This window comes from Carassius gibelio, chromosome B3 (genome assembly GCF_023724105.1).
Source record: "Carassius gibelio isolate Cgi1373 ecotype wild population from Czech Republic chromosome B3, carGib1.2-hapl.c, whole genome shotgun sequence".
Lineage (NCBI taxonomy): Eukaryota > Metazoa > Chordata > Actinopteri > Cypriniformes > Cyprinidae > Carassius > Carassius gibelio.
Window position 1 is genome coordinate 52,113,813 of NC_068398.1, and position 28,000 is coordinate 52,141,812.

A 28,000-nucleotide genomic window follows, 5' to 3' on the forward strand; every position below is an offset into this window, starting at 1 on the left:
GCACTCACACCCATCATTATGAAGTGCTTCGAGCGACTGGTCCTAGCACACCTCAAAGACTGCCTCCCACTCACACTGGACCCACACCAATTTGCTTACCGCAGAAATAGGAGCACAGAGGATGCAGTATGCACAGTGCTGCACTCTGCACTCACACACCTGGACAATAACAACACGTATGTTAGGATGTTGTTTGTTGACTTCAGTTCAGCATTTAACACCGTCATTCCCTCCAAGCTGACCACAAAACTTGGAGACCTGGACATCAACACCTCCCTCTGCAACTGGATTATGGACTTTCTGACCAACAGGCCTCAGCATGTTCGGTCAGGTCACACCCACTCCACCACCATCACACTTAATACTGGCGTACCACAGGGCTGTGTGCTGAGCCCATTCCTCTACTCCCTTTACACCCACGACTGCAAGCCTGTGCATGGATCCAACTCCATCATTAAGTTTGCAGATGACACCACGGTGATTGGCCTCATCAGTGACAACGATGAGACTGCCTACAGTAGGGCTGCACGTTTTCAAGTTTTTCATTAACCGTTAACCGAGGCCCTTAGCGGTTAATACTCGGTTAACCATAGTGTGCGCCAGGGTTTCCGTTGTCCGGTAATTTCCGGACATTGGCCGAAAAAAAAAAAAGAAATGTCCGACAAAATTTAATCTCTCTGGTCAAATTGTCCTATTAAAACTGCCTAATAATCTCGCCCACTAACACAATCTGAAATGTATAAAGCAAATATACACCGACCTTTGGCTATCTTATAAAGGAACAGGCTCTAGTAATAGTTATGTAACTTTCCGTGTTTAGGCGATGGTAACAAGCAGGCTCCGCGGCCGCCTCGCTAAGGCTATAGCACTATTGGGACGGGACTAGTTTTCTAAACTACGTTTGAGTTTCGATTCTTACCACCTGACGTCTGTGATTTTCATGTACCAATTCGGACGGGACTAGTATCTCCGTGTTTATTACAGAGGTGGGAGGGTCTGATTTGTGCATCTGGGCGTCACAGAGATCACGCGCTGTGTATGCGTGCATTGCATTCATTCAAAATGATTGCCATTAGTATTATTACACAATAAATACTAAATGGCTAGTATAGCAAACCTTGTTAATGTGTGGTTCTTTTTAGTTTAACTTGTTTTCCTTTTTTTTTTTTTTTTTTTTTAATGTAACTGAGTACATAAATGAACGTGAGTAATCTTACCTGATGCTGATATTACAATAGCCGGTATTAACTGTTTACGCGATCTTGCTTTTGATTTTATTATTTGTATTTTTTATTATTATTATTTATTTGCCGCTATAAGCAAATCTATCAAACATCCGCGCGGTAAGAGCATCTACGGTTATTCACGTTGGCCAAAACACACAAGGAATAAAATATCACCGGCAATCACAGACATTCGCATTCAGACGGGATTAGCTTTCTCAGAGGATCACTGAGTTTGCTGAAAAACGGTAGGTAATTTGCTCTGGAATTATCACAGAGGTTGTGTGAGAAAAACACAGACGTGGCAGATTCGGACGGGATTAAAATCACTAAGTACGTCTGTGAAACGCAGATTTCTCTAACGACCCCCTGTAAAACTAGTCCCGTCCGAATAGGGCTTATGACTATGTTTGACAGGTACAATATTTGAAAATCGATAAAAAAAAATTTTTAATTACATTTATATCTGAATTTATGTCAACCTATAGACTTTCAAATATTTAAAATGTCATGAATTAATATGTATTTCTGTACAAAATGACAAACATATTTTCCTATTATATTTTGCCTGGAAACGCTTCCAACAAGGCGTCGGTTCTATTTCTAGCATGCACGCGTCGAGCCGCGCCTGAGCCGCGCGTCTCACGCAGGCAGTCGGCAAGCTCTAACCTGTTAACATAACATGGGAGCCGAATTAAAAACAGACACGCCACGCAGCTGAGATGCTTTCGCCCATCGCCACGCATCCAGTGTGTCCTGACCGGCCTAATGATGCCCGGGTGTTGGCTGTTGAGATTACAACAACGAGGTTGTACTTGAAGTATATCTAAGTATATCTAATGCACTTGCATTTTGCCCCGTCACTGTCAATTTTAAAGTGCTCCAACGCTGTACTTTTTTTTGCCCGCTTCATATTAGAAAAATGACTTCTTCTTGTGGACATTACAAATGTCTGGGAGCGCTCTGGCGGTCTCTGGTGGTGCAAAAATGTTTTACAACTAAATTCAATGCACGCCATTGACGTCACTTAACCGAGCAAAATGTTTCACTCGGTTACGCAATTTTTAACGGTTAATCGGTTAATCGGTTAACCATGGACACCCCTAGCCTACAGGGAAGAGGTACAGCACCTGGCCACATGGTGCGCTGACAATAACCTGCTCCTTAACACCAATAAGACCAAGGAGCTCAATGTGGACTTCAGGAAGAAGAATGGAAGCACGCATGACCCCATCCACATTAACGGGATGGTTGTTGAACGTGTCTCCAGCTTCAAGTTCCTGGGAACCACCATCTCGGAGGAACTGTCCTGGGCCACAAACACCTCCAGCCTGGTCAAGAAGGCTCACCAGCGCCTTTTCTTCCTCAGGACACTGAAGAAGAACCAGCTGTCTTCATCCATCCTGGTGAACTTCTACCAGTGTGCGATCGAGAGCATCCTGACCAGTTGCATCACAGTCTGGTATGGGAACTGCTCAGTGGCTGACCGCAAGGCACTGCAGAGGGTGGTGAAAACTGCCCAGCGCATCACAGGGACACCACTTCCTGCTCTTGAGGACATCCAGAGGAAACGCTGTCTACGTCGAGCTCGCAGCATTCTTAAGGACTCCTCTCACCCTGACCACACACTGTTTAACCTCCTCCCCTCCAGGAGGCGTTTCAGGAGCCTCCGAACAAGGACCACAAGATTCAGGAACAGCTTTTTCCCTAAAGCTGTCTCCTTGCTGAACTCTTCCCTCTGACACCCCTCAACACCCCCCACACCACACATAGACTCCTCCCCCTCTTCAACACTCTGATTTATTTATTTATTCACAACAAGCAAAAAACAGTAACTTGTTATTACTTGCACTACTGTCTGTTCATCCAGGAACACTGTATAATCCATTTGCACATTGTAATATTTTCTATGCACTTTACTGTCCATTGCAATACTGTAAATTATGTTCATAGTTCTGCCTATAGTGTACATACACTTTTACATAGCCCATCTGTATAGTATGTTCATAGTACACCTATCTGTATATCGTGCTTATAGTATTTAATATCTGTAAATTATGTCCATAATACTTACCTGTATAGTTATTGTACATATTATAGACCTTAATTCTGTACTTACTGCTTATTGCACTTCTGGTTAGATGCTAATTGCATTTCGTTGCCTTGTACCTACATGTGCAGTGACAATAAAGTTGAATCTAATCTAATCTAATCTATCCATTGAATTCTCGAGGAAGGACAGTATTTCGAGATATGTCACAAGTCAATGGGTCTTCACCCCGACCTTGTCGATGGAGCTCTAGCCTGTAATATGGTATTCATGGCACTCTCTGGGATGCTCTAATGACTCCAGTTGAGAGGCAATACATGGAAAGCCCACAGTTCGGGTCTGTGGTGCCATATTGTTCCGTTTGCTTGAGAGAGGAGGTCCCATCTTAAGGAGATGGGTCATGGCTCCACTAGCGAAAGCTACGACAGGTCCGAGAGCCATGGTTATCTCCTCCATAGAGGGGCTACCAGGAGGACCTTGTGGGCATCCTCCCTGATTCATCTGATGACCTGGGGGATCAGATTGATCGGGTGGTAAAGCATAAAGGAGGAGCCTGGGCCAGTCATGAAAAATAGACTGGACAATGAGAATTGTCTTCGAGGTGAAGAGGTTGAATTTCTGCCCTCCCAAATACATCCCAAATCCTTTGAACAGTCTGCGGATGGAGCCTCCATTCCTCTGAGGGGAGGTTCCTCTGGGACAACGTGTTGCGCTCCCTTAAGGAGAGCAGGTGGTGCTGGGCCCACTGTAGGATACTTTTCACTAGAGTGAATAGGGCTTTTGAGGAGATCTCATCTTGGCGATTTATGAAGGACACCACTGTCATGTTGTCCAACTGGACTAAGACATGGTTCCCTGCCAGGTGTGGTAAGAAAGCGTAGAGAGCTCGACATATAGCCAGCATTTCCAAGCGGTTGATATAGAGTTTGCTTTCTGCACTCGTCCAGACATCAAAGGTCAAATGGTCTTCACACAGGGCTCCCCAGCCCATCTGCCAACTATCCCCACCGCTTCCCCCTGCTCGTACCAGCTGAGGTTCATCCAAGGGGCCAGGGTTGCTCTGGATCTCTGGCTCACCTTGGTCATGTGGCAACTTTGCCACTAAGCATGGAGTGGGACTTGACGTTTTACCCAAAACTTTAGTGGCCACATGTAGAGCATACCCAGCTGCAGAGCTGAGCTCTTGAGAACTAACATCTTTTAAAAACCCCTTGAGTGGCAGAACCATTCCAGGCGTAGAGGTTTCTGAAAGCAAGGTACTTCAGAATGTGAAAGTAAGCATCTTTCAAATCCAGGGAAATGAATCAGTCCTCTGGGCATATTTGCATGAGCATCTGCTTCAAAGTGATCATTCTGCATGGTTCAGATGTCTTAAATCAAGGATGGGTCTGAGACAGTCATCCTTTTTGGGGACAAGGAAGAACCTGCTGTAGAAGCCTGATTCACACTGTGATGGGGGGACCACTTCTATGGCCCTTTTCACCAGCATAGGTTTTAGCTTTGAGCAAAGAACTTGCACATCCTCGCCTGTCACATACGATTGGAACACGCCATTGAATAATGGGCAACAAACGCATAGCTTTGAAAACCCAGAACAGAACAGGTTAATGGGAAGGCAAGACGAGGCAATTTGGAGGGTGGTACGGCCGCAGCTGGACTTAGCCTTCCCCTGTTCCTGACTGTTGCATCAGGTTGACTTCTGAGGTGCCGGTTCCAGCACTATCTTGGGCTGGGGTCCCTGCTGCTTGAGAAGGGGGTAGCGCTTAGCAGAGCAAAAGCACTGTCGGAACTCAGGCCGCGGCGTGAGCTGGTTTTCCAGCAGCATAGTTTAACCAGGCGAAGAGCTGCAAAGGCGGATGGCTGCTAGAAGCAGTGTGCTGCTTGTGGGCAGTGAGCTGCTAGAGGGCGGAGAGCAGGGAGAAGTGGCTCATCTACTTCACAAAACAGTGAGCTGGTCAGTGGTGATCTTGGCTGCTTGATTAGCTTCAGGTCTCAATGAGAGATATCAGTCATTGCTGAAGGAGAATGAATCAGTTTGCCTGGGTGAGACGGCTGCTTATATAGCTTGATGCCCCGCCCCTTTTGGCGGGTTCAGGCGGGCTCAAACATAAGTTGAAACAAAGTAAACAATAATTAGTCCAGTGAGTTGAGGGGAGTAACCTGAATAGCAACTTAGGAGAAAAGGGGAGGTTGGGGTTTACGTGCAGCAAATATTGTGCTCATATAGTGCCTGTCTGGTAAGAACATACTTATTATGCGGTGCAGGGTCGGCAATCAATCAACTGAGACTCTTTATCTAGCCGCACAGACTTAACATGCTCCAAAAAGGGCAGTTTTGGGAGTAACGCATTACAAAAGTAATGCATTACAGTAACATATTACTTTTTGCTGTAACGCAGTAGTGTAAGGCATTACTAATCAATTTTCAGTAATATTTTGATCGTTACATGTTCAGTAACACTTTTAGCCCAAAATTAATTGTTCAAAGAAAAGAAAAAAAACAGCAAGACCGCAAGACATTGATGAATCAAAAATGCAGCAAATAAGTTATATTTCCCGTTTGTGTTCAGGCAATAGCTGTGTGTTGTGTCCAAGTTTAGAAATAAAGACTAAACGACAACTGACATAGTTGTTTAGCAATTTTTTTTCATTAATCTCCCTCTCATTGGTGGAACTTTGTATTGTGTGACGTAGTCCAGTGAAGGCATGTTTAGGGCGGTTTTACAGGAGTGTCGGGAGGATACTGGCATGACGGAAAAGTGGAAAAGTAGCTAATGCGTGAAGATGGCAGGAGACTGTACATTCGCAAGATGGACGTATGCGCTTCTTGTCATTTTACAATTGCATATGGCATTAGAGTTTACACATAGTCTTGTTGTTTCTAATATGAATAGACCCAAGCAATTCACAGATATCGCCAGATAATCACTTTACCGCTACCATACTTTTAACATACTTGTTTATCTGAAAAACAATGCTACAGTCAGTAATTCTCCTTTGAAGATGTGCATTCTGGACCGGAAATGCATGTCTGTAGATGTTTTGGTTTGTGTGACCAGCCCACTGCCAGTTTACCCAAATGTGTTTTGTCACCCCGGGTTGCCAGTTAGCGGAAAACACAGCGTATTTAATTTCATCAGTTCTTGTTGATGTCATCAATCTGGTAACCTGCATGTGCGTCAAGTCTGAGGAGGATGGGCCGGGTGAAAAAAAACCCTCTCCAATATTTTGAATTTGGACTGCAAGACCTAGTTCAACCACTCGGGGGTCAATCCTACATACAGCACCTTTAAGTTCTACTTCTGTAGTTATTTTGGTGAAATTAACTCAAAAGTAATACAGAAGTCATGTAACGCATTACAATTTTGAGATAGTAATATTGTAAGGTAAGGAATTACTTTTAAATGACAGTAACAAGTAATCTATAATGTATTACAGTTTGGAAGTAACTTGCACAAAATTGAGAAGGGGTTACCGAATTCTTGAAAATTCAAACATGGAACTTCAATTGCTGTGTTTATTTCTTTATTTCTTTTCAATTTAACAAAGAATAAGGCATCTTTTATCCACTGAGTATGGGGGGGGGGGGTGAGGACATTTCCAAAGCAACAAAATAAAACACCTCGCTAGTACAGAGACAAATGCTACTAACTCAGCAAAATAAAATGCCAACTCATAAGTTTGAGGGGTAACTCCAAACAGGCCAGTTAACAGAGAAGGATGAATGTTAATAGATGTGATAGCTGAAAGTGAATCAAAGACAGAATCCAAGAAATAAGACAAGAGCAGGACAGGGCCAGAACATGCTAGATAAATTAGCTGGTTCTACTTGACATTTGTCGCAACTTGGACCAATGCCAGGGACCATACAATTTAGTTTACATTTTGACCAGTGGAAGAAGACAGTGTTCAAATCATGGTTTAAAACGTATATTAAGGGCAAACATTTTTCTGTTCAACTTGGCAATTATGTGTCTGAGAAACAGAAATCCCATTATGCAGTTCCACAAGGAGTTCCACAAGGAAGCTGTCTAGGCTCTTTATTATTATACACAGCTATACATTTCTGTTGAGCCAGATGACATTGTGGCTATTAACCCCATCACATCCTGCCTTATGGCAGTGAATAAGTGGATGAGCAACAATTTTTTTTTTAAGTTAAATGAGGATAAAACTGATATTCTATTGTTTGGCCCTAAGACTAAAAGAGAAATGGTGTATTAGAAATTGGTTAAATTGACTCCTTGGGTTTGCTTAGAGGTCACATTTCTTGGTGTAATTCTAGACTCAGATATAAGTTTTAATTCTCATATTAAAAACAGAATTCTTTCATTTAAGGAACATTGCTAAAATTTGTCATTTTTTAAACCAAAAATTATTAATGCTTTTTGACTATTGCAATGCACTTTATCAATTAATAAAAATAAAAAAAATCAATTAACAGACTTCAGCTTATCTAAAATTTGGCAGCTCGGCTATTGACTAGAAATAATAAAAGAGGATATAATACCAGTTTTAGCTACACTGCACTGGCTTCCTATAAAATTTAGAATAGATTATATAGTCTTTCTTATTACATATAAAGCCTGTAATGAGCAAGGAACTAATTACATTACCAGTTCTCCAGTAATTATACTCCATCAACAAATTTAAGATCACCTTAATACAGGTTTATATAATTGGGTCTAGAAGGAAAAAAATTGGTGATGCAGCCTTTGTACATTATGTTCCAAAATTATGGAATACATTATCGTCAGATACTAGGGAGGTTAGTACACTCAGTATATTCAAAAAGAAGCTAAAAATTTTTTTTAATTTGGCTTTTAGTTTATTTGTTTTCTATTGAATGTGTTCTATTTAGCTCTTTTTATCTTTATGGTTTGTTTATTTGTTTTAATGGATGTAATGTTGATGCTCATTTAACTGTTTGCTTAATTATGTAAAGCACTTTGAGTCACATTTTCTGCTTTAAAGGTGCTGCATAAATAAAGTTTTATTATTAATATTGTTTATTATTGCTGTCTATAGATTGTAAAATCAAAAGAATTGACACACGACACATGAACCTTGATGGATAATGATGATGAAATCGCTGTTGTTGGCATTGGATGCCATTTTCCTGGAGGTAATTGTTGTGAATTTACAGTATTTCATTATTCATCCATGCTATGATTTTACCCTCAGTTTTATTTACATTGTATGTTCTCATATATTTTAGGTGAGGGACTTGAAAACTTCTGGAGGGTCCTTCTTCATGGAGAGAACTGTGCAGTTGAGATACCGAATGACAGGTTTAATCTCTCTCAATGGTACGATCCAGATGAGAGTAAACCAGGAAAGATGCACACAGCAAAGGCAGCCCTTATTGATGGGTAAGACTTCAATTAATTTGGCCTCATTAAAATAACTTATGATGTTCACTTATGTTTCTCAAGTTCAAAAATGGTCCAAATCTAATAATAAATGAACATTTATCTATCATTCTCTGATAGACTCTCTGAAATTGTATAAATCACTCGTTTTTGAACATATAACATCATGAAATGAATAAATAGAGCCAAATCACGAAAACTGCAAAGACTGTCCATTTTAATATGAGTGTCAGCGGTGTTGGGGAGTAACTAGTTACATGTAATGGCGTTATGTAAATTAATTACAAAATAAATGTAACTGTAATCAGTTACAGTTACTAAGAAAAAATTTGTAATTAAATTATTTACTTATGAAAATGTTAACGATTACAAAGGGGATTACATTTGAACATTTACACACATCCACATACAGATTTAGTTTATTTCATTCCCAAATTGCACTGAGAGATATGGCCCTATAATTTCTGCAATGCGGAAAACTGGGACAATTCGCGGTGGCCTGGCAGACGATTTGGCCCACTATTTTAATATTGTTATTGTAAAAATGCCTGCCAAAAGTATTAAAGCAATAATTTCCAAATCCGCCATTCGATAATTAAAATAAATCATGAATTGGTTAGTCGTGACTGCAATGCTTGGGTTGCGCTCTGTGCCTCCGCTAAACGGTTTGGATCAGAGTAATCAGTGAGAGAGAGAGAATGGTGTGACCTGTGGAAGCGCACAGCTGGAGCAGAGAAACAAACTTACTGTTCAGGGTTTCAAGTGCAGGTCAGTTCCATCTGTAAATATGCTATTGTAGTCTTGTCTTTGTTTAATTAGTTAAGCAGCAGCATTCCATTGCTTATACAATCATCACTCAAGATACTGTATAAAGGACATCATAATAATCTAATGTAACAGTAATAATTAAGCAGACAAATAATCATATTTTATTATAAGTTTAGGGGAGACAACAACACAACCCTTAATTGACGATGATTTTACTATTAATCTAGAGAAAAGGTTACTTTTGTTAAAGGTTACTGTACTGGTTAATTTGTGTAAGGGAAAAACGTGACTATAAGTTGAACTTTTTTTCATAGTTTGGCTGGTTCTGCAACTTATAGTCAGGTGTGACTTATTTATCAAAATTAATTTGACATGAACCAAGAGAAATGAACCAAGAGAAATGAACCAAGAGAAAACATTACCGTCTCCAGCCGCGAGAGGGCGCTCTATGCTGCTCAGTGCTCCTGTAGTCTACACTGAAAACACAGAGCGCCCTCTCGCAGCTGTAGACGGTAATGTTTTCTCTTAGTTCTTGGGTCTAAATACATGCGACTTATACTAATACTTAAACTAGTCCAGTGCGACTTATATATGTTTTTCCCTCATCATGACGTATTTTTGGACTGATGCAACTTATACTCAGATTTGACTTATAGTCCGAAAAATACGGTATTAGGATTTTTTATAAAGATATTGTAGTGATGTGCTCATTTTGACATGTAGGCAATTTGGAAAGTATAGTTTTGTTAAATCTTGAGTATTAAAGTCATGAGAGAGATGGGTATCAGGGCAAAATAAAAAAACTCAAAAGAAAAATGGAAGTGAAGGTGCAATTCAGGAAAGGCTTCAGGATGTCCCCAACCTAAGGATTAAAACCTTTTTATGTGAGGTCAATACAAAAAATAGGGTTGTACATGTTGGTGGGTGTATGAGTGTGAGATTTCCCAGCCTATTTTTGTTCCCACAGTCCGCCTCTCGTGGAAATGAATGGTGCAGACATGCGGTTTCATTTACTAACCATAGGCCTACTGAAGCTTGCAGTGTTTTCAGCCTCTGCCACCTCAATATACGAGTACATGAACACATAACACAATCTCTAGAACTGCTCTGAGTCACTTCATAAGCATTTTACTTATTTTGAGAAAACTACTGTCATATCATATAAAAAGAGCAATGTTCAAAAAGACACTAATGTTTCCAGAGTTTAGTACACAGAATAGGACGTATGCATATTAGATAACCATATTTGAGTTGATGAATGTGCTTTTATTTATTATTATTTTTTCATTAACAATTTTTTCCCCAAACCATTGTTAGACGCATTGTTTCAAAAACAGTATGAGTAAACAATTTCTTATTATTTTAAATCTGCACTGAACTTCAGATCAATCTTAAAGTAAAAGGCAGTACTGAAGTCATATTTTCTGGTGGATGTGTTCAAATTTAATCATCTTAATTCAATAAAAATGATGAAGGATTGTGAAAGTCTGACAGTGTTGAGGACTACTGTAAGGTTAACCCTGTAAATTTTTGAAAATGATTAACAGTTACAAATAAACATTCATTAGAAATTTAGAAAAGTATTTAAAAAGTAATCAAAAGTAATCAGTTACATTACTTTAATAAAGTAATTGAAAAGTTACACTACTATTACATTTTAAACAGGGTAACTTGTAATCTGTAACCTGTTACATTTCCAAAGTAACCTTCCCAACACGGAGTGTCAGGTAAGAGTTAGATGCGTGTCTAGATATCTCTCACTTATGCAAGATTATTATAATCAGCAACTTTTTAAACTCATGTGAAATTTACTTAAATATCTGTTTATAAAAATTAAATATATAAATAATTAATTTAAAGGCATATACGCCATATATAGTATGTCGTCAGGTCAATTTCAAATCAGTGTCAAGTTATCGTTTGCAGTTCAAAATTTGTAAACATCAGTATTTCTTATGTTTATTTCAATATATTTTAATTAACCTAATTATCAAACTAACTAAAAAGTATCAGTCTTTGAGTAGGCTGAAATGCACATATCAATTAATGGGTTAACATTTTTAAGATCAGATGTCTTTAGCCCTGCTACAAGGTATTCCCTTTCCTGCAAAGTTTACAGTATTTCCAACCTGCTTCAATACACACTCACACTTAAGCCCCGTTCACACCGCCAGCAACACACAGTGATATAGCAACATAATCCCATGCATTTTTAATGGAAAGCGACAACCAAAAGGATTAAAGAATCTGTCAGTGGCGCTCACACGTCACCGTCTCAAGTGCAGGCAAGTCAGGACGGATTTCCTGAGCGATTTCACTGTTTTATATGATTTGACTGTAACCACATACGTGGATATAAAGAATTATGGTTCAAGTTATTACTTAGGCTATATGATGCAGTGAGCGGGTTAGGTTAATGATTTGATGCATGAGCACTGCTGTAGTTTATATAACAACACTCTCCAACAGCAGAATGGCACTTTTATGTATTTTAAGTCTAATTCCTAGTCATATTAGAATGATACAGATCATTTATTATAACATGTATAAAATGCCATTTTAGGGGTGTGTCTAAAAAATGTTTCACCTATTTTGGTGTTTATCACTTTAAATGTAATTGAGCTGCATATTTCCGCCCCTTTTTCAGAAGAGGGCATAGCATATACATTTCTGATTTGCATACCTAAACCAGTAAAGTAGAAGTAAAATGACTGAGAGCCAGAGAACCGGTGTTCAGCCATACACATGGGAAGCCAAACAAATAACATAAAAGACCTCTAGGTTTGTTAGGATCTCGTACCCTAAGGCCGGTGACACACTGGCTGTGTGGCGTTTCTGCTGTGTGTCTGTTGGGTGGCGGCTGCTTCGCGTTTTCTGTGTCTTTACACACCACAATCGAGCAGCTGCTGCTGCTGTAGGGGACATAGAGGGAGGCCACCGACAGAACAGGCTCTTGTCTTCATGACAACAATATCAACTTTTTTTTGCACACCAAACCTACGCCTACTGATAAAGGACACTGTCAACAGTATTGACGGCAAAGTAGACTATGTTTGACAGGTGCAATATTTGAAAATCGATAATCATTTATTTGTTTTTTTAAATTACATTTACATCTGAATTTATGTCAACCTATAGACTTTCAAGCATCAAAATGTCATGAATTAATACATATATTTGTGTAAAAAATGACATATAAACATATTTTCCTATTATATTTTGCCTGGAAACGCTTCCAACACAGTTGTGTGTCGTGTGAAAAATAGGCGTCGGTTCTATTTTTAGCATGCATGCGTTTTCCGCGCGGTCAGACGCGCGTCAAACTCAGGCAGTCTGCAAGCTCTAACCTGTTAACATGGGAGCCAAATTCAAAACGGACACGCCACGCAGCTGAGACTCTTGCGCCACGCATCCAGTGTGTCGCCGGCCTCAGGCAATGGTTTTCAAACTTGTTCTTGGGGACCCACAGCTCTGAATATTTTGCATGTCTCCTATATAAATGTCAGGTAAGAGTTAGATGCGTGTCTAGATATCTCTCACTTATGCAAGATTATTATAATCAGCAACTTTTTAAACTCATGTGAAATTTACTTAAATATCTGTTTATAAAAATTAAATATATAAATAAATAATTTAAAGGCATATACGCCATATACAGTCAGGTCCATAAATATTGGGACATCGACACAATTCTAATCTTTTTGACTCTACACACCACCACAATGGATTTTAAATGAAACGAACAAGATGTGCTTTAACTGCAGACTTTCAGCTTTAATTTGAGGGTATTTACATCCAAATCAGGTGAACGGTGTAGGAATTACAACAGTTTGTATATGTACATCCCACTTTTTAAGGGACCAAAAGTAATGGGACAGATTAACAATCATAAATCAAACTTTCATTTTTTAATACTTGGTTGCAAATCCTTTGCAGTCAATTACAGCCTGAAGTCTGGAGATCAATTAGACATCAGCGTACGCTGGGTTTCATCCCTGGTGATGCTCTGCCAGGCCTCTACTGCAACTGTCTTCAGTTCCTGCTTGTTCTTGGGGCATTTTCCCTTCAGTTTTGTCTTCAGCAAGTGAAATGCATGCTCAATCGGATTTAGGTCAGGTGATTGACTTGGCCATTGCATAACATTCCACTTCTTTCCCTTAAAAATCTCTTTGGTTGCTTTCGCAGTATGCTTCGGGTCATTGTCCATCTGCACTGTGAAGCGCTGACCAATGATTTCTGAAGCATTTGGCTGAATATGAGCAGATAATATTGCCCGAAACACTTCAGAATTCATCCTAATGCTTTTGTCAGCAGCCACATCATCAATAAATACAAGAGAACCAGTTCCATTGGCAGCCATACATGCCCACGCCATGACACTACCACCACCATGCTTCACTGATGAGGTGGTATGATTTGGATCATGAGCAGTTCCTTTCCTTCTCCATGCTCTTCTCTTTCCATCACTCTGGTACAAGTTGATCTTTGTCTCATCTGTCCATAGGATGTTGTTCCAGAACTGTGAAGGCTTATTTAGATGTTGTTTGGCAAACTCTAATCTGGCCTTCCTGTTTTAGAGACTCACCAATGGTTTACATCTTGTGGTGAACCCTCTGTATTCACATGGTGAAGTCTTCCCTTGATTGTTGACTTTGACACACACATACACCTACCTCTTGGAGAGTGTTCTTGATCTGGCCAACTGTTGTGAAGGGGGTTTTCTTCACCAGGGAAAGAATTCTTCGATCATCCACCACAGTTGTTTTCCATGGTCTTCCGGGTAGTTTGGTGTTTGGAAAGCAACCAAAGAGATTTTTAAGAGAAAGAAGTGGAATGTTATGCCATGGCCAAGTCAATCACCTGACCTAAATCCAATTGAGCATGCATTTCACTTGCTGAAGACAAAACTGAAGGGAAAATGCCCCAAGAACAAGCAGGAACTGAAGACAGTAGCAGTAGAGGCCTGGCAGAGCATCACCAGGGATGAAACCCAGCGTACGCTGATGTCTAATTGCCTCAATGTAATATACTGCATTTACCGGTTATTCAGCATTCCAACACGGCCATCAGCCCATTGAAGGTACTTCAGCAATAAATGTTTGCCTGCCCCGTTTTCCTGCCAGTGTAAAACCTCTTAATAAATCAGCCTATATATATATATCTATATCTATATCTATATCTATATATATATATATATATATATATATATATATATATATATATATAAATTAGGCCCTCAATATGAAACCATTCAACGCAAACAATTCACACAGCTCATAACTCATATAGATAACATACCTTTAGAAAGGGATAAAAAAACTGCATGTCAAGCACAAGCATTAAGGCTGCACATCGAGAACCAGGGTTAAGTGGCTGAAAATGGAGCACAACTCCAGGAACATGCCAATCCTTCCATGTCGTTGCAACAACTATTTTATACTTTCCTGGTTACATAACTAACCATTTGCACCTGAAATTCATTATTGGCCAATCTCCTCCCCCATTCACCCCCCCCCCCTCCTAAAAAAAGGTGTCATCATCTCGACGAAAGAAAAAAAATTATAACCAGGGTCTAAAATGGCTAGCACGGTTTAGACCAGTGACAGCAACAGCCCTTACCACCCCAACATAATCGCTCGTCACTACAGATTGTGGCAGATGGTGCGGGTTTGAGTGTTGGCTAGCTGTTGATCGTCGAAGGGTCAGCATCTCGCCTTGAGGTTGTTGAATCTCCTGGTAACCACTGGCTAAAGGGGCACGAGACTGTGACACCTCCTGCCCTAATCCATTACTGACTGGATTAACATCTCCCCAAGTATCTGAATCTGCTTCCTGAACATATATTCCTCTATTAGGTGTTAGCCCATGGTGTGCCTCCTCTATCAAACTATCCACCGACCAAATAGACCTTTCTCTAACAGGCCATGCCAAACAATCCTCCTCGTTACTATTAAGTTTGCCTTATTAAGTTGAAAATATCTCCAACCAGCTGATGGAGGGGGCAGCTAATTGGGCAAAACCCTTCACAAAGCACTGATAATAACTACAGAAGCCGAGAAAAGGCCTGAACTCTGACATATCACAAGCTCACCTCCAATTTGCCACAGCAGATTTTTTTTCTGTATCAGTCGCCACCCATTCTCTGGACACATGATGCCCCAGGTATTGCACTTCCTGCTTGAAGAAATGGCATTTACTTATCTTTGCTTTTTTAGTCCTTTCCTTTGCAGTCGATTAAGGACCACCTCCAATCTTTGCAAATGCTGTTCCACAGATGAAGAGAAGACAATAACGTCATCAAGATACAAAAGAACAGACTGCAAACTCTGATCACCAAATATTCTTTCCATAAATCGTTGGAAAGTCCCTGGTGGATTACACAATCCAAATGGCATTCTCTCAAACTCAAAAAAGCCCAAAAGGAGTGCAAAAGGCGGTCTTTGCTTTGTCCCTGTCCGCTACCGGGACCTGGTTATAGCCAGTCGCCAAAGGTAGAAAACCACTGTGCATTGGTTAAGCATCCTTTCGAGTCTTGGAATTCAGTTGCCGATAATCCACACATATTCTTAACTCACCATTCTTTTTCTGCACCAAAACAATGGGTGACGCACAGGGACTACTACGTTCTCTAATTACCTTATTATCCAACAACTGCTTAATATGATTTTTCACTGCCTTTCACTGTGTAGGGGGTATTCTCCTATATCTCTGACATACCGGGACATTATCAATGAGTGGTATTTCATGTTCAATCTCTTCTGTACATCTTAGGTCCCCCTCATTTTTAGCAAATACCTGATGGTACTTATCCAATAACTCTTTTACTTGTCTTTCCTCTGCAGATGTGAGTCCTGAGTTTCTAATATAGGCACAATTGACCCCATAACTGTCTGGGCATTAACTACAGTTAAATATAAAGCCTCTTCACCCTCCCCAACAAAGGTCAACTGTCCTTCAATTCCTTCAACTTGATGTAACTTGCCCAACACCTGTTTTGCATGAACTGTAGCCACTGTGACTCCTACATTAACTACAGGTACATAAGTCACACCATTTACCACTGTCACTAAGGTTGGTGACAGCAATAAACCTGGGGCAAGAACTGAGTCCCCTGGCTCTAACAACATATATCTTGGGCAGTGTTGGGAACCTTTGGGAACTTTCACAAGCTTTAGTGACCCTGCTGGTATCTCCCATCACCACTTCAACAACTGGGCATTTACCTATAAAAGGTGGTGAGACCTGCAGCCTACCAATAACATTAATGCTTGTTCTTCCCCCATCTCCCATACCTGAAGATCCAGTAGCAGCAGGAGTTGCATTTGGGTCAACAGATTTGCTAGCAGCTCATGGTTTCTGCCCCTGTTGACACTGACAAAGGACATGTTCAGGCTTTACGACAGCGCATGCAAATAGGCAGACCTTTCACAGTAAACTGATAATTAGAGTTAGGGGCACAGGAGGCAGACGGAGCCAATACAGATTGTATTTTGGCTAAGCTTTGTAAAATGCTATTGATTTTGCAACTGCTGTTTGTCTGTTTGGCTGTTGCAACAAGTCTAACCCCTTTCCAGTCCCTGTTAAATTACACGTCCCTTCGACATTAAAATCAACTCCCTGATGGTAAAGCCTTACTCGAGCCTGTCTCCGAAAGGTCTCGACCCCTCTTCAGCCAATTTAATAGCCTCCTGGCGGAGTGCTAGAGAAGAGATTAACGGGTTATGTCTTACAATACTCTTTAACTTTCTGCGCAATGCTACATCATGCACATATTCCACAAATTGGTCTCTAACCAGGATATCTGGGTCCGTTAGCTTATTTGGGTGAAAACGCTGAATATCAACAATTAAAGCCCACAATGAGTGAAAAAACTCTTTTAAGGACTCTCCATCTTTTTTCTTTCTATGAAACTGTTTTTGGAGACTATCAAAGGAATGGGTGTGGCTGGTCTAGGAACTTCCATTCACTCACCACCAGAGGTCATCCGCTCACTACATAGACTCACCACACCCACTGTTGCACTTCACCCCAGACTACAGTTCCCTTCATCCGTTGCACTGATTACATGCACACAGCTGAATGCACTGATTACACACACACACACAGCTGAAACCAATCACACATTCACTATAAAACACTCACTCAGATCACTTTCAAACTATCGAGTATTGTTTAGCCCATGTTGTTTTGTTTCCTGCTTAGTCTTGCCTTTCTGTGTTTCCTCATGTTGTTATCTTTGCCTGTGTACTTTGGATTACCTCTCTTGTCTTGCCCTCTTTGGATACTGTTTGCCCGGTCCTACTTTATATTAGGTGGCCTTAACTACTATGTACTTACATAAAGAAATAAGTACAATGTACTTAATGTGTTCATATTGTATTGTAAAACACTTTTGCTGCTATTGAGGTGGGATAGGGGTAAGGTTAGGGAGGGGGTTGGAGGTATGGGTAAGTTTAAGGGTGGGTTATGGTGTAAAGTATGGGTCAACAGCCTGGACCTTTGCCTTGCACCTGGATTATCCCTCTAGTCTCGCCCTGTTGGATTACGTTTGCCTTTGACTGACCCACGCTTGTTTACTGGATTGCTCTTGCATCGTCTTCTACATATCTCTTTGCCTTTGTCTTACTCATTTCTTACCATGTCTCAAATAAAGCTTGCAAATGGATCCTCTTGTCTCACGTCTTGTTCAGCCCATAATACATAGAAGAGCAAAGGTCTTCATCACTATCTGCCCAGTTAGCAGTTTTACATTAATATATCCAGTAAGTAATACATAATCATTTGTCTGAGTGCCCCAATAGAACAGCTGAAGGTCGGGGAGAGTCAGTCCACATTTTTCTTTAGTTCTATTTAATGTTTTAAAGAATATTATCTGTGTTGAATTCTTCCAAATAAATTAACCTTATTTATTTACAGACTCCAAAAATTGAAATATAAAAAACCCATGTGAGTATATAAATTTTTATTACTGAATGATATATGCCAGTGGCCACCAACCTTTTTTAGCCCAAGATCGAAAAAGACAGCCCAGATTGTACTTTCAATTTGAGGCCTTTTATTTAGTATTTTAATTAGTGATGCACCAATCATAATTTTTCATGGTTTATCCAGAATTATTATTATTTTATTTTTTTTAACAAGCAAATGGGCTGATTCTGATACTGGATGCTGTTTTTTTTTTTTCAAGCTGAAAATAATTATTGTTTATTTACTTCATATCAAGCTAACTGGCCTTAAAATTATCTGTGGCCATGAAATTAAAGGCAAGCACTGCATTTTATTCAAAATTCAAACCAATTTTTTTTTATTTGAATTAGATATTAGATTATTTGACTTTTATAATTTCAAGATTTGAGGCAAAAACAGAATGGTCTGACTTTATCTTTGTAAAATTATACTACATAAAACATGCCTGTACGAAACAAAAACAGCAGAAGTTCTAAATGAGATGCAAGCAGGTGGTGCTTATGGAACAGCAGCAATACAGTGTTTCCTTGGTTACCACTGTAAACAAAGCAGGGCTGCTTAAAAATACTACTTGAAATGTTTCTGAGGACAGTCCGTTCCCTTCCGTGATAGATTCATATAACCCTTCGTCCCTAATTCAGTCTTTATATTTCGAGCATTGTGAACAGTGGGCTTGCCCTCTGCCTGCTACAGTATTTTCTCCTCTTTGTATCCATCTCTGGACTCTGTTAATGTTCTGTTTACAGACTTGAACATAATGTACAGTGTTTTTTATCACTGTCCCAGTAGCTCCTTGAAACAATAGAAAAATAAGTACAAAAAATACTGTACAAAGGTTGAAAAAAAAAAATTTGTATTAATTTTTCTGTTGTTTTCTGGAGCTACTAGGACTAGAGCTTAAGATCTTTGCCCGAACCTGGTCGGGTTTGGGCTTAATTTATATCATCTTACGTGGGCTCGGGTCGGGCTTGGGCTTGCGCTCCGGTTTGCGAGGTAAATGAGCGGTCATGTGATGTGTTTCGATTAGCGCAAGAAAGATGCGAAAATGGATGGTGAGTAGGTGTAACAGAGGCTTGCATCTGGCAATTATGTTTTGGTTGCACCAGCAACTAAAGCAAAGTCTGAGGTGTGGAAAAGTTTTGACCGTGTTTATAATGAGAATAATGATGCACCATCAGTGAGCGCAGGAACGCGCTGAAACCATCTACAGTGGATTCAATAATTTTCCAAAAACATGTAGGCTTAGCCTAATCGCTGTGAGTAATACAGTTTTTTAAAATGAAAACTAAATATTTATCGAGTCTTAAATACATAATTTGTACAGAGTATATAGTAATGTTGGCATTAGTCTTTTATTAAATGTCAGCTGCTAGTGGCGAAGAAAATCCGGAGCCTTTATCTTAATTTCGTTATTGCCAAATACCCATCTTAATTTAAAATTTATCTTAATTTAATTTGTTAAAAAAGACTTGTTTTTATTGGTGCGTTGGTCTATTTATAGGCTAAATGAGCCTATGCCTTAGAGTGCTGAGATGTTAAGATGTTACAGAGGACTTATTTTATTTCTTTATTCCAACTTCCAAGTGGTGTAGTCTACGTTAGTTATTAACAAATTATGTTAAAACATGAATAAATGACTCCTTTTTCACAAAGGCAAAAGAACTGTGTGTGTGCACATTTAAATAATGTCGGGCTGTAAACGGGTTCGGGCTTTTAGAAAGCTGTCAATCAAAATGTACTTGTCGGGCTCGGGCCGAAACCTGTTGGGCTCGGGTCCTGTCTGGCCTAACTTTTAAGGCCCGATTACAGCTCTAACTGGGACAGTGATTAAGATCTACCAGTTCATCGTGATTGACGGGTTGGCGACCAGTGATGTATACATTTTGTTTGAAGCAGTTAGTAGAAAGCCAAAAAGATCGCAAGCTGTTTTCTTTGCTTTCAAAATTAAGCCAATGTAATAAATAGTAATTTAAGAGATCATTCAGTCAAAAAAATGTTTTGTTCTTTTTAATGTTGTTCCAAACCTGTATAGCTTTCATGGTATTTTGCTTCTTTTTTTATATTTATGGGCACTTTCTGCCTTCATTGGGACAGGACAGTAGAAAGCTGACATAAAAGCTTTAGGTTGAGAGTGGGGGTTCGGACCTCAGACGGGATTCAGACTTGGGTCACCATGAGCGCAGTTGTGATGTATGTCAGGGCACTAACCACGAGGCTGATTGGCACTGATTCTTGCTCTTTTGCTTAATGTTTTTCCCACACAGTAAAATGAGGTCAAGGTTCAGTGGGGTTTAAGGTTGTTTGGAGTCCACTGACTTTCATCTTCCATGTTCTGCTGAAGAAAATAAATCATACAGATTTTGAATTACATCACGTGAGGATGAGTGATGATGGAATTGTCCTTCTTGGGTGAACTATGCCTGTGGTATCTGAACTCCAAAAAGTCAATAACCCCATAATTTATATTTCATTCTGTGTAGCTTGAATGAGTTTGACCACAAGTTCTTTGGCATCGCTAAAGCTGAAGCAATCACCATGGACCCTCAGCACAAACTTCTGTTGGAGTGCACCTACAGGGCCCTAGAAGATGCTGGGAAACCAATGGAAAAGGCCAGTGGAACGCGAACAGGAGTATTTTTGGGTAATATATAAGCTAAGTTAAATAAAAAGCAGTGACTTTTGGTGTATTTTGAATCCCATTGAAAAAGTATATGCACTTACTCTATGGGAAGAATCTTAAAAGCAACCTCTGGTTAAGATGCATTGCTAAATAGCACATCGATTCTCTCAGTAATTCCTGGTTCACAAAAGTGATCTAACTGCTGTCCTGGCTTCAATATGTGCACTTGTGATTTAATTACTTTTTGTCACAGTTCAAATAGCACATGAGGTGGCTACAGCTAATGGCTGATAACTGAAATATTGCTTGTCGGAGCCCTGCAATTATAACAAGGCACTTAACCTCAGGTTGTACTAAAGTAGGTATACAGTAAATGGCTATTGATAAAAGCATATTGCCAGCTAACATGTCTAATATATTTTTTTTTCTTGTTTTTTAGGCCTAATGAACAGAGATTTTGAGCTAAGAAATGTGAGGCTTAATCCAGTATACATAGACCACACCAATAGCACTGGTTCCGCTATGAGCATAGCAGCCAACCGCATTTCTTACATATTCAACTTCACTGGCCCCTCACTGTCCATTGACTGTGCCTGCTCTTCATCCCTTGTCGCCCTACACTTAGCTTGCCAAGCTATAAAACAAGGTAGTCTTCAAAAATATGAATGTAAACCCTCTGGATAAACTTATTTGCATATTTTAAAAGGATTTTCCATATATCATATATTATTATATGTGTGCTAATGTAATGTACTATTTAAGTGCAATTAGAAATATAAATTGTAGATTTTCAAACATTCCTTTTGCAATTAGTGTAATATTTAAAAGTAGTCCTTCAGCAGATGGTATGACCAACATGGAGACAGAAACAATTAAGACTAAAGCCTAAATGAATAGCATAACTGTGGTAACTTCAAGATGAATGGAACAACTTATCTCCAAACTATCTTATAATTGTGTGCAATAAAAAAATGTCTGAAAAATCATCTTTCAATAAACATATTTGTCTCCATCAATTTATTTTAGACTGGTTATGTGCCTTAGTGAAAATGGTGATGAAGCAAGACAAGCTACAGATCCTTGTTCCTAAATTTTATTAGCCATTAGGCTGCCCTTCTCCCTCCAATTTGTGTGGTTATCTGTGTTCCACTCAACAGGAGATTGTGATATGGCCTTGTGTGGCGGTGTGACCTGTATTTTGGAGCCAACCATTTTTGTGGCTCTCTCCAAGGCAAAAGTGATCTCCTCCGATGGAATGAGTAAACCATTCTTCAGCAAAGCAGATGGATATGGCAGAGGTGAAGGATGTGGTGTCGTTCTATTAAAGCCTCTGAAAAAAGTAATAAAAATATTGTCTCATATAATCACAGCACTATGAAAGCAATGTACCTAATGGTGAATGCAAAAAACACTCATATTGTCTGTATTATGACAGGCTTTTGAAGACCATGATCATGTTTGGGGCATCATCAGCAAAACCGGAGTAAATCAAAATGGCCACACTGTTAGTCCAATCACGAAACCATCCATGGTACAGCAGGAGGAGCTGCTTAGAAAAATCTACTCAACAGAGACTGACCTGACTAGTGTGCAGTACATTGAGGCTCATGGAACTGGGACTCCAGTTGGAGATCCAATAGAGGCAGGTAGTATCTCAAAAGTCATTGCCAAAGCAAGACCTCAGAAGTTAGGGCCACTTATCATTGGATCTGTTAAAGGAAATATTGGACACACAGAATCTGCTGCAGGTATTGCAGGGCTCATAAAGGTTCTTTTGATGATGAAGCATGAAACCATTGTGCCATCATTGTTCTACTCTGTGGAAAACTCCAGCATAGACACAGAATCTCTCAATATAAAAATCCCCACCACATCAGAAAAATGGATCAGTGACTGCAGAGCAGGGAGGTCTGCAGGAGTCAGTAAGTTTGGGTTCGGTGGAACAAATGCACATGTAATTGTCAGACAATATGTGCAGACAAAAAAAACAAAAGCTCAGCTGATCAACAAATCCCATCAGTATTTTGTTGTCTCTGCAGCCTCCAAAAAATCCATGAAAAACATAATTGAAGATACAGCAGAACAGATCAGAGCAGGGAAAGTATCAGATCTACAGTCTTTACTCTACACATCCGCATGTAGAAGAAGTCACTTGAAGCACAAATACAGAAAAGTATTTCAAACCTCATCATTGACAGATCTGCAAGAGAAACTCACTGCTGCTGTGGAGAAAAAGCTTGTACCATCAAAGACAGACTCTAAGCTAGTTTTTGTGTTTTGTGGAAATGGTGTGACATATCAGGGTATGTGCAAGCAGCTTTTAAAACAAGAGCCAGTTTTCAGACAGGAAATTTTGAAGATTGAAACTCTGTTACGAAACTATAGAAGTCTGAATCTGATAGAGATGCTGGAAAGTGAATCTGAGAAAAGTACAGAGCCATCTGATCCTAAGATTGTCCAGCCTCTTCTGTTTGCTGTTCAGGTTGCTATTGTCAAACTTCTGAAACACTGGGGCATTAGCCCTGATGCTGTTTTAGGGCACTCTATTGGAGAAGTTGCTGCAGCTCATTGTTCTGGTTTGTTGTCAATTGAAGATGCAGTGAAAGTTATCCACTATCGCAGTTCTTTGCAAAGCACTGTGACAGGAGGGAAGATGATGGTAGTCAGTAATATGGCTGTTTCTGAAGTCTTGAAAATTCTCCTATCTTATTCGGGAAGGGTTTGCCTGGCTGCTTATAACAGTCCTCAGTCATGCACCCTCTCAGGAGATGAAGATGACATTGACAGGTTGCACCAGAATTTGAGCAACTCAGCTCATGGAAAAGATTTGTTCCTTCACATTTTAGATGTACCTGCAGCATTCCACAGTCACAAGATGGATCACATTTTATCAAAAGTGAAACAGAGTATAGGCTCATTGCAGGCACATAGTTTGGAGACAGAATTGTTCTCAACAATGACAGGTGTTAGTTTGTGTTCCTCAGATTTTATAACTGGTGAATATTGGGCTAAGAATATCAGAGAGCCAATTCAATTTGAACAAGCTGTAAAGTCTGCAGCTAAAAACAAAAGTAATGTGATATTTGTTGAAATTGGCCCAAGAAGATCTTTACAGAAATATATTACTGAGACTCTGGGTAAAGATTTCACTGTGATTCCCTCAGTGCAGCCTGATAAAGATCACGAGACAATGCTTGCTGTTGTTCCCAAACTGTTTGAGACTGGGGTCAGAGTGGATTGGGAAATGTTCTACAAAGGTTTTGAGACTGAACCAATTCCCTACCCACAATACCAGTTTGATAGTGTGAAGATAGATATATTTGCATTACTTTTGCAGTCGATCAGTCCCACTGACAACCATCCACTAGTGACACAAATGGGTACAGACAGTTCTATGTTCAGCTGTGATTTATCCTCTAAATCATTGTCGTTCCTGCAGGACCACAAGCACAGTGGGGTTGCCATAATTCCTGGGGCATTTTATGCAGAATTGGGTTTAACAACTTACATGGCATATGCAAAACCTAAGGTTCCACTAAGTTCTCTGCAGCTCAGCATAACATTTCAGAGTCCATTCATTTTCACCCAGAATTCCCCAGATATAAACATACAGCTGGATCATTTAGATAAAATGGCCGATAACACATGTAACTTCAAAGTACAGTCTACTTCTGCAGTCTATGCATCTGGGACAGTACAATCAAAACCAGGTAGGATGCCTGAAGAACAGTTCATTGCATTAGACTGTATTTACAAAAGATGCACATTCCACATGAGTACTGTAGAACTCTACAAACATCTAAATAATATGGGATTTGAGTATGGGTCTGTCTTTAGAAATAAGGCAGATGTTTATTGTGGAAAAGAATTTAGAGAGGCTATATCTATTGTGAAGGTCCCAGAAGAATTACTGCCTCAATTACATGACTATCACCTTCACCCTGTGGTCTTGGATTATGTCATGCAACTTGTTCCTGCAACTATACTGCATGACCTATCAACAAGACCCATATATCCTGCACAAATAGGCAGCCTGACTGTATTTGAACCATTGCAAGAGGAGATGGTTGCATATGTGAGAGCAATACATGTGGGAGAAGATGATTTTGACATTTGTGGTTGCTTAGCCAACAAACAAGGTAGGGTGTTAGTTGAACTCAGGCATGTGAAGATCAGAATGCTAGGAAATCCTTCCCAAGTAGTCAATGAGTACTTTTTCCACAACAGTTTCAGTATCATCTCTGAAGTTGCCACGTTTGATACACAGATTAAGGCACTGGTCTTTTCTGACCAGGTAGGAATTTCTAAAGCTTTGCAACAGTACTTGGACCCAACATCTAGATATATTTCTTCTTCAAATTGCAACATACTGTTAGAAGATGGAGTTGAACTCCTTTTGTCAAATCTGAAAATTTCAAGTGTAAAGAAAAGCTTCCAGGATGTGTTGTTCATGTGGGGAGATGCATACCTGAACTCTCTCGAATCAGAGAAGGTTTTGGATATTATGGTAGGTTTGTGTGAGATTTTCCAAAAACTTGTCAGATATCTCAAGGCACTTAATTTCCCAGGTGATATCAGAGTTGTAACTTATAGGTTGTCTGGGAGCAAAGTTGACCACATAAACCCTGGGTTTGTTTTGTCAGGCATGATAAGAGCATGTGCAGCTGAGTTGCCAGAACTTAACTTTCAGCTTATTGACATGGGCTCGGCCACTACTGAAGACATCAAAGCTTTGGTTCAGGTCCTCAGATCATGCCCCTGTAACAAATATCCAGAGCTAGTAGTGAATGAGGGTAAAATTCTCAAACCCGAAATCACCCACACATCTTTGCCTACCATGGCAATATCTTCAAGTAACCTCCACATGTTGGATGAAAAAGTCTTCATCTTTCAAACAGCTGACCCATTTATAATGACAAATGTGTCAGCAACTCAAATGGATAATTCCATTAAAGTGATTCAGGGAAAAAATATTGAGCTTTTTCTCTGTAAAATCTGTGTTCATTCATCAGATTATTTTCCAGTTAGCATTTCTGACCTGAATTATGGTAAGACATTGTACTGGAACAAGCACACAAATGAAAACCATAAGCTTTTAGCTCTTGACTACAGTGGAACTGTCACAGCTGTGGGTAAAGACGTAAGCAAATTTAAAGTTGGTGATCATGTTGTGGCTTGTTACCCTGTGGCTGCCACCTCTAAAGTATTTCTCCCAGCAGCTGTTTGCTGCCAAGCAAAAGGGCTTTCATTCCTGAAGGAAATCCCTTGTGTCTCTTATATGGTACTGGCGTGGAAGATCTTCCATGAGGCTTTACCTAAATCTAAACAGCAAAGGAAACTGGGTATTTTCTCCACTGTCCCTGACTCAGCTTTGATGACTGTTTTAATTGCTATTGCAAACAGATCAGGTTGGACTGTCAGAGTGAGCACACAGGCTGATCAGCTGTCTTGTGATTTTAGTGAGGTTGTTGGAGTTGTTTTACTACCGCCTTATAATGTAGAAACCGCTGAAATAGTTAGCAGTGTTAAAAGCATCAAAGACATTGTTCTTGTCTATGACAACCGGAAAGAATTTCCATTCAGTACTCTAACATTCCAAGGTACAAATGAGGAAGTCTGCTTCCATGCCCTTCTCATATCCCAAATAATGGAAAAAGGGTCTCTGCAAATGCAAATGCCACAAATCTACCGTTGGCTGAAATCAATGCGTTTGGACAGAAAGTCTTTTTCTCTGAACACAACTATTGTTCAAAGAGTGAAAACTCAAGACACTGATCTTCTGTCAGTAAAAGAATCTGAATCATACTTCAGATGCCAGGTCTTACCCATTATAGTCCTGAACAGTGATGCCAAGAACCAGCTGTCTGACATTCCAGTGATTCCCAAACACAGTCTATTCCAGAAAAAATCAGTCTATATTGTCACAGGGGGTCTTACAGGGTTGGGATTTGAGACTGTAAAGTTCATCGCCCGGAAAGGAGGAGGAAACATTGTTATTCTGTCTAGGAGTAACCCAAACCCTCAGATGCAACAAGAGATAAGTCAAACCAGTAGCCTTTGGGGTTCTGTCATTAAGTTTCTCCCATGTGATGTTTCTGTATCAAAGCAAGTGGACCAGACAATTGTTAATATTGGGAAACTATTTCCATCCAGTCCAATCAAAGGGGTATTTCACAGTGCGGTTGTCCTGCATGATGGGCTGATTGAACATCTTGACAGATCCCTTTTTGAGAAAGTTTTGAGGCCAAAAGTAAATGGAGTGATTAACCTTCACCGTGCTACCATACAGTGCAATCTGGATTACTTTGTGTGCTATTCCTCCATCTCTGCCTTCATTGGCAGTGCCTTACAAACAAATTATGCTGCAGCTAATACATTCATGGACAATTTCTGTCAGTATCGCAGAAACATTGGGCTTTCTGGACAGTCCATTAATTGGGGGGCTTTGAATCTTGGTCTTTTGTTGAACAAAGTCCATATCCAAAGATTTCTGGAGGCAAAGGGAATCATGCTTTTGGAGATTCCAGAAATCCATGAAAGTCTTGAGCAGTGCCTCTTGATCAACAAACCTCAACAGGTTGTATGCAAATTCAATTTTAAAAGCAACTGGAAAAACATTTTCAGTCAGAACAAATCACTAAAGATCCGCTTGTACAAAATAGGAGAGGAAGCCACAGTTAAATATGGACTTAACATGTCTAGCCCTGAACAACCCATGACATCATCCTCTCCACGTGATTATCTGAGGTTCATGATTAGCGATACGATTGGTGTTGAGATGGACAAGCTGAATGATCATGTTCATCTTTTTGATTTAGGCATTGACTTAATGTTAGCCATGACTCTGCAGAATCTTATCCTCCATGATAGAGGTGTGCATATCCCTCAAGTGACCCTGTTGGATCCAAATAGCACACTGGCAACTCTCATTAAAATCTTGGAAGAGCAGAGTGTAGATGCATAACAGAGTGAATATGAGAGCAATTCCACATACTTATGA

The 28,000-nt window shown here is 39.8% G+C and overlaps 3 protein-coding genes across 4 annotated transcripts in view; all 3 read left to right on the forward strand.

Annotated features, from left to right (window-relative positions):
* The window catches only part of LOC127951901 (patched domain-containing protein 3), a 126,378-nt gene that overhangs the window by 45,297 nt on the left and 53,081 nt on the right, over positions 1-28,000 (forward strand). The window lies entirely within an intron of this gene.
* The window catches only part of LOC127951902 (patched domain-containing protein 3-like), a 126,378-nt gene that overhangs the window by 45,297 nt on the left and 53,081 nt on the right, over positions 1-28,000 (forward strand). The window lies entirely within an intron of this gene.
* LOC127953094 (probable polyketide synthase 16) lies at positions 8,306-28,000 on the forward strand. The gene is given in 6 exon segments (XM_052551987.1): positions 8,306-8,398; positions 8,492-8,645; positions 20,861-21,021; positions 21,440-21,646; positions 22,158-22,339; positions 22,436-28,000. Coding segments are annotated over 6 exon segments (6,324 nt in total). The 5' UTR covers positions 8,306-8,343.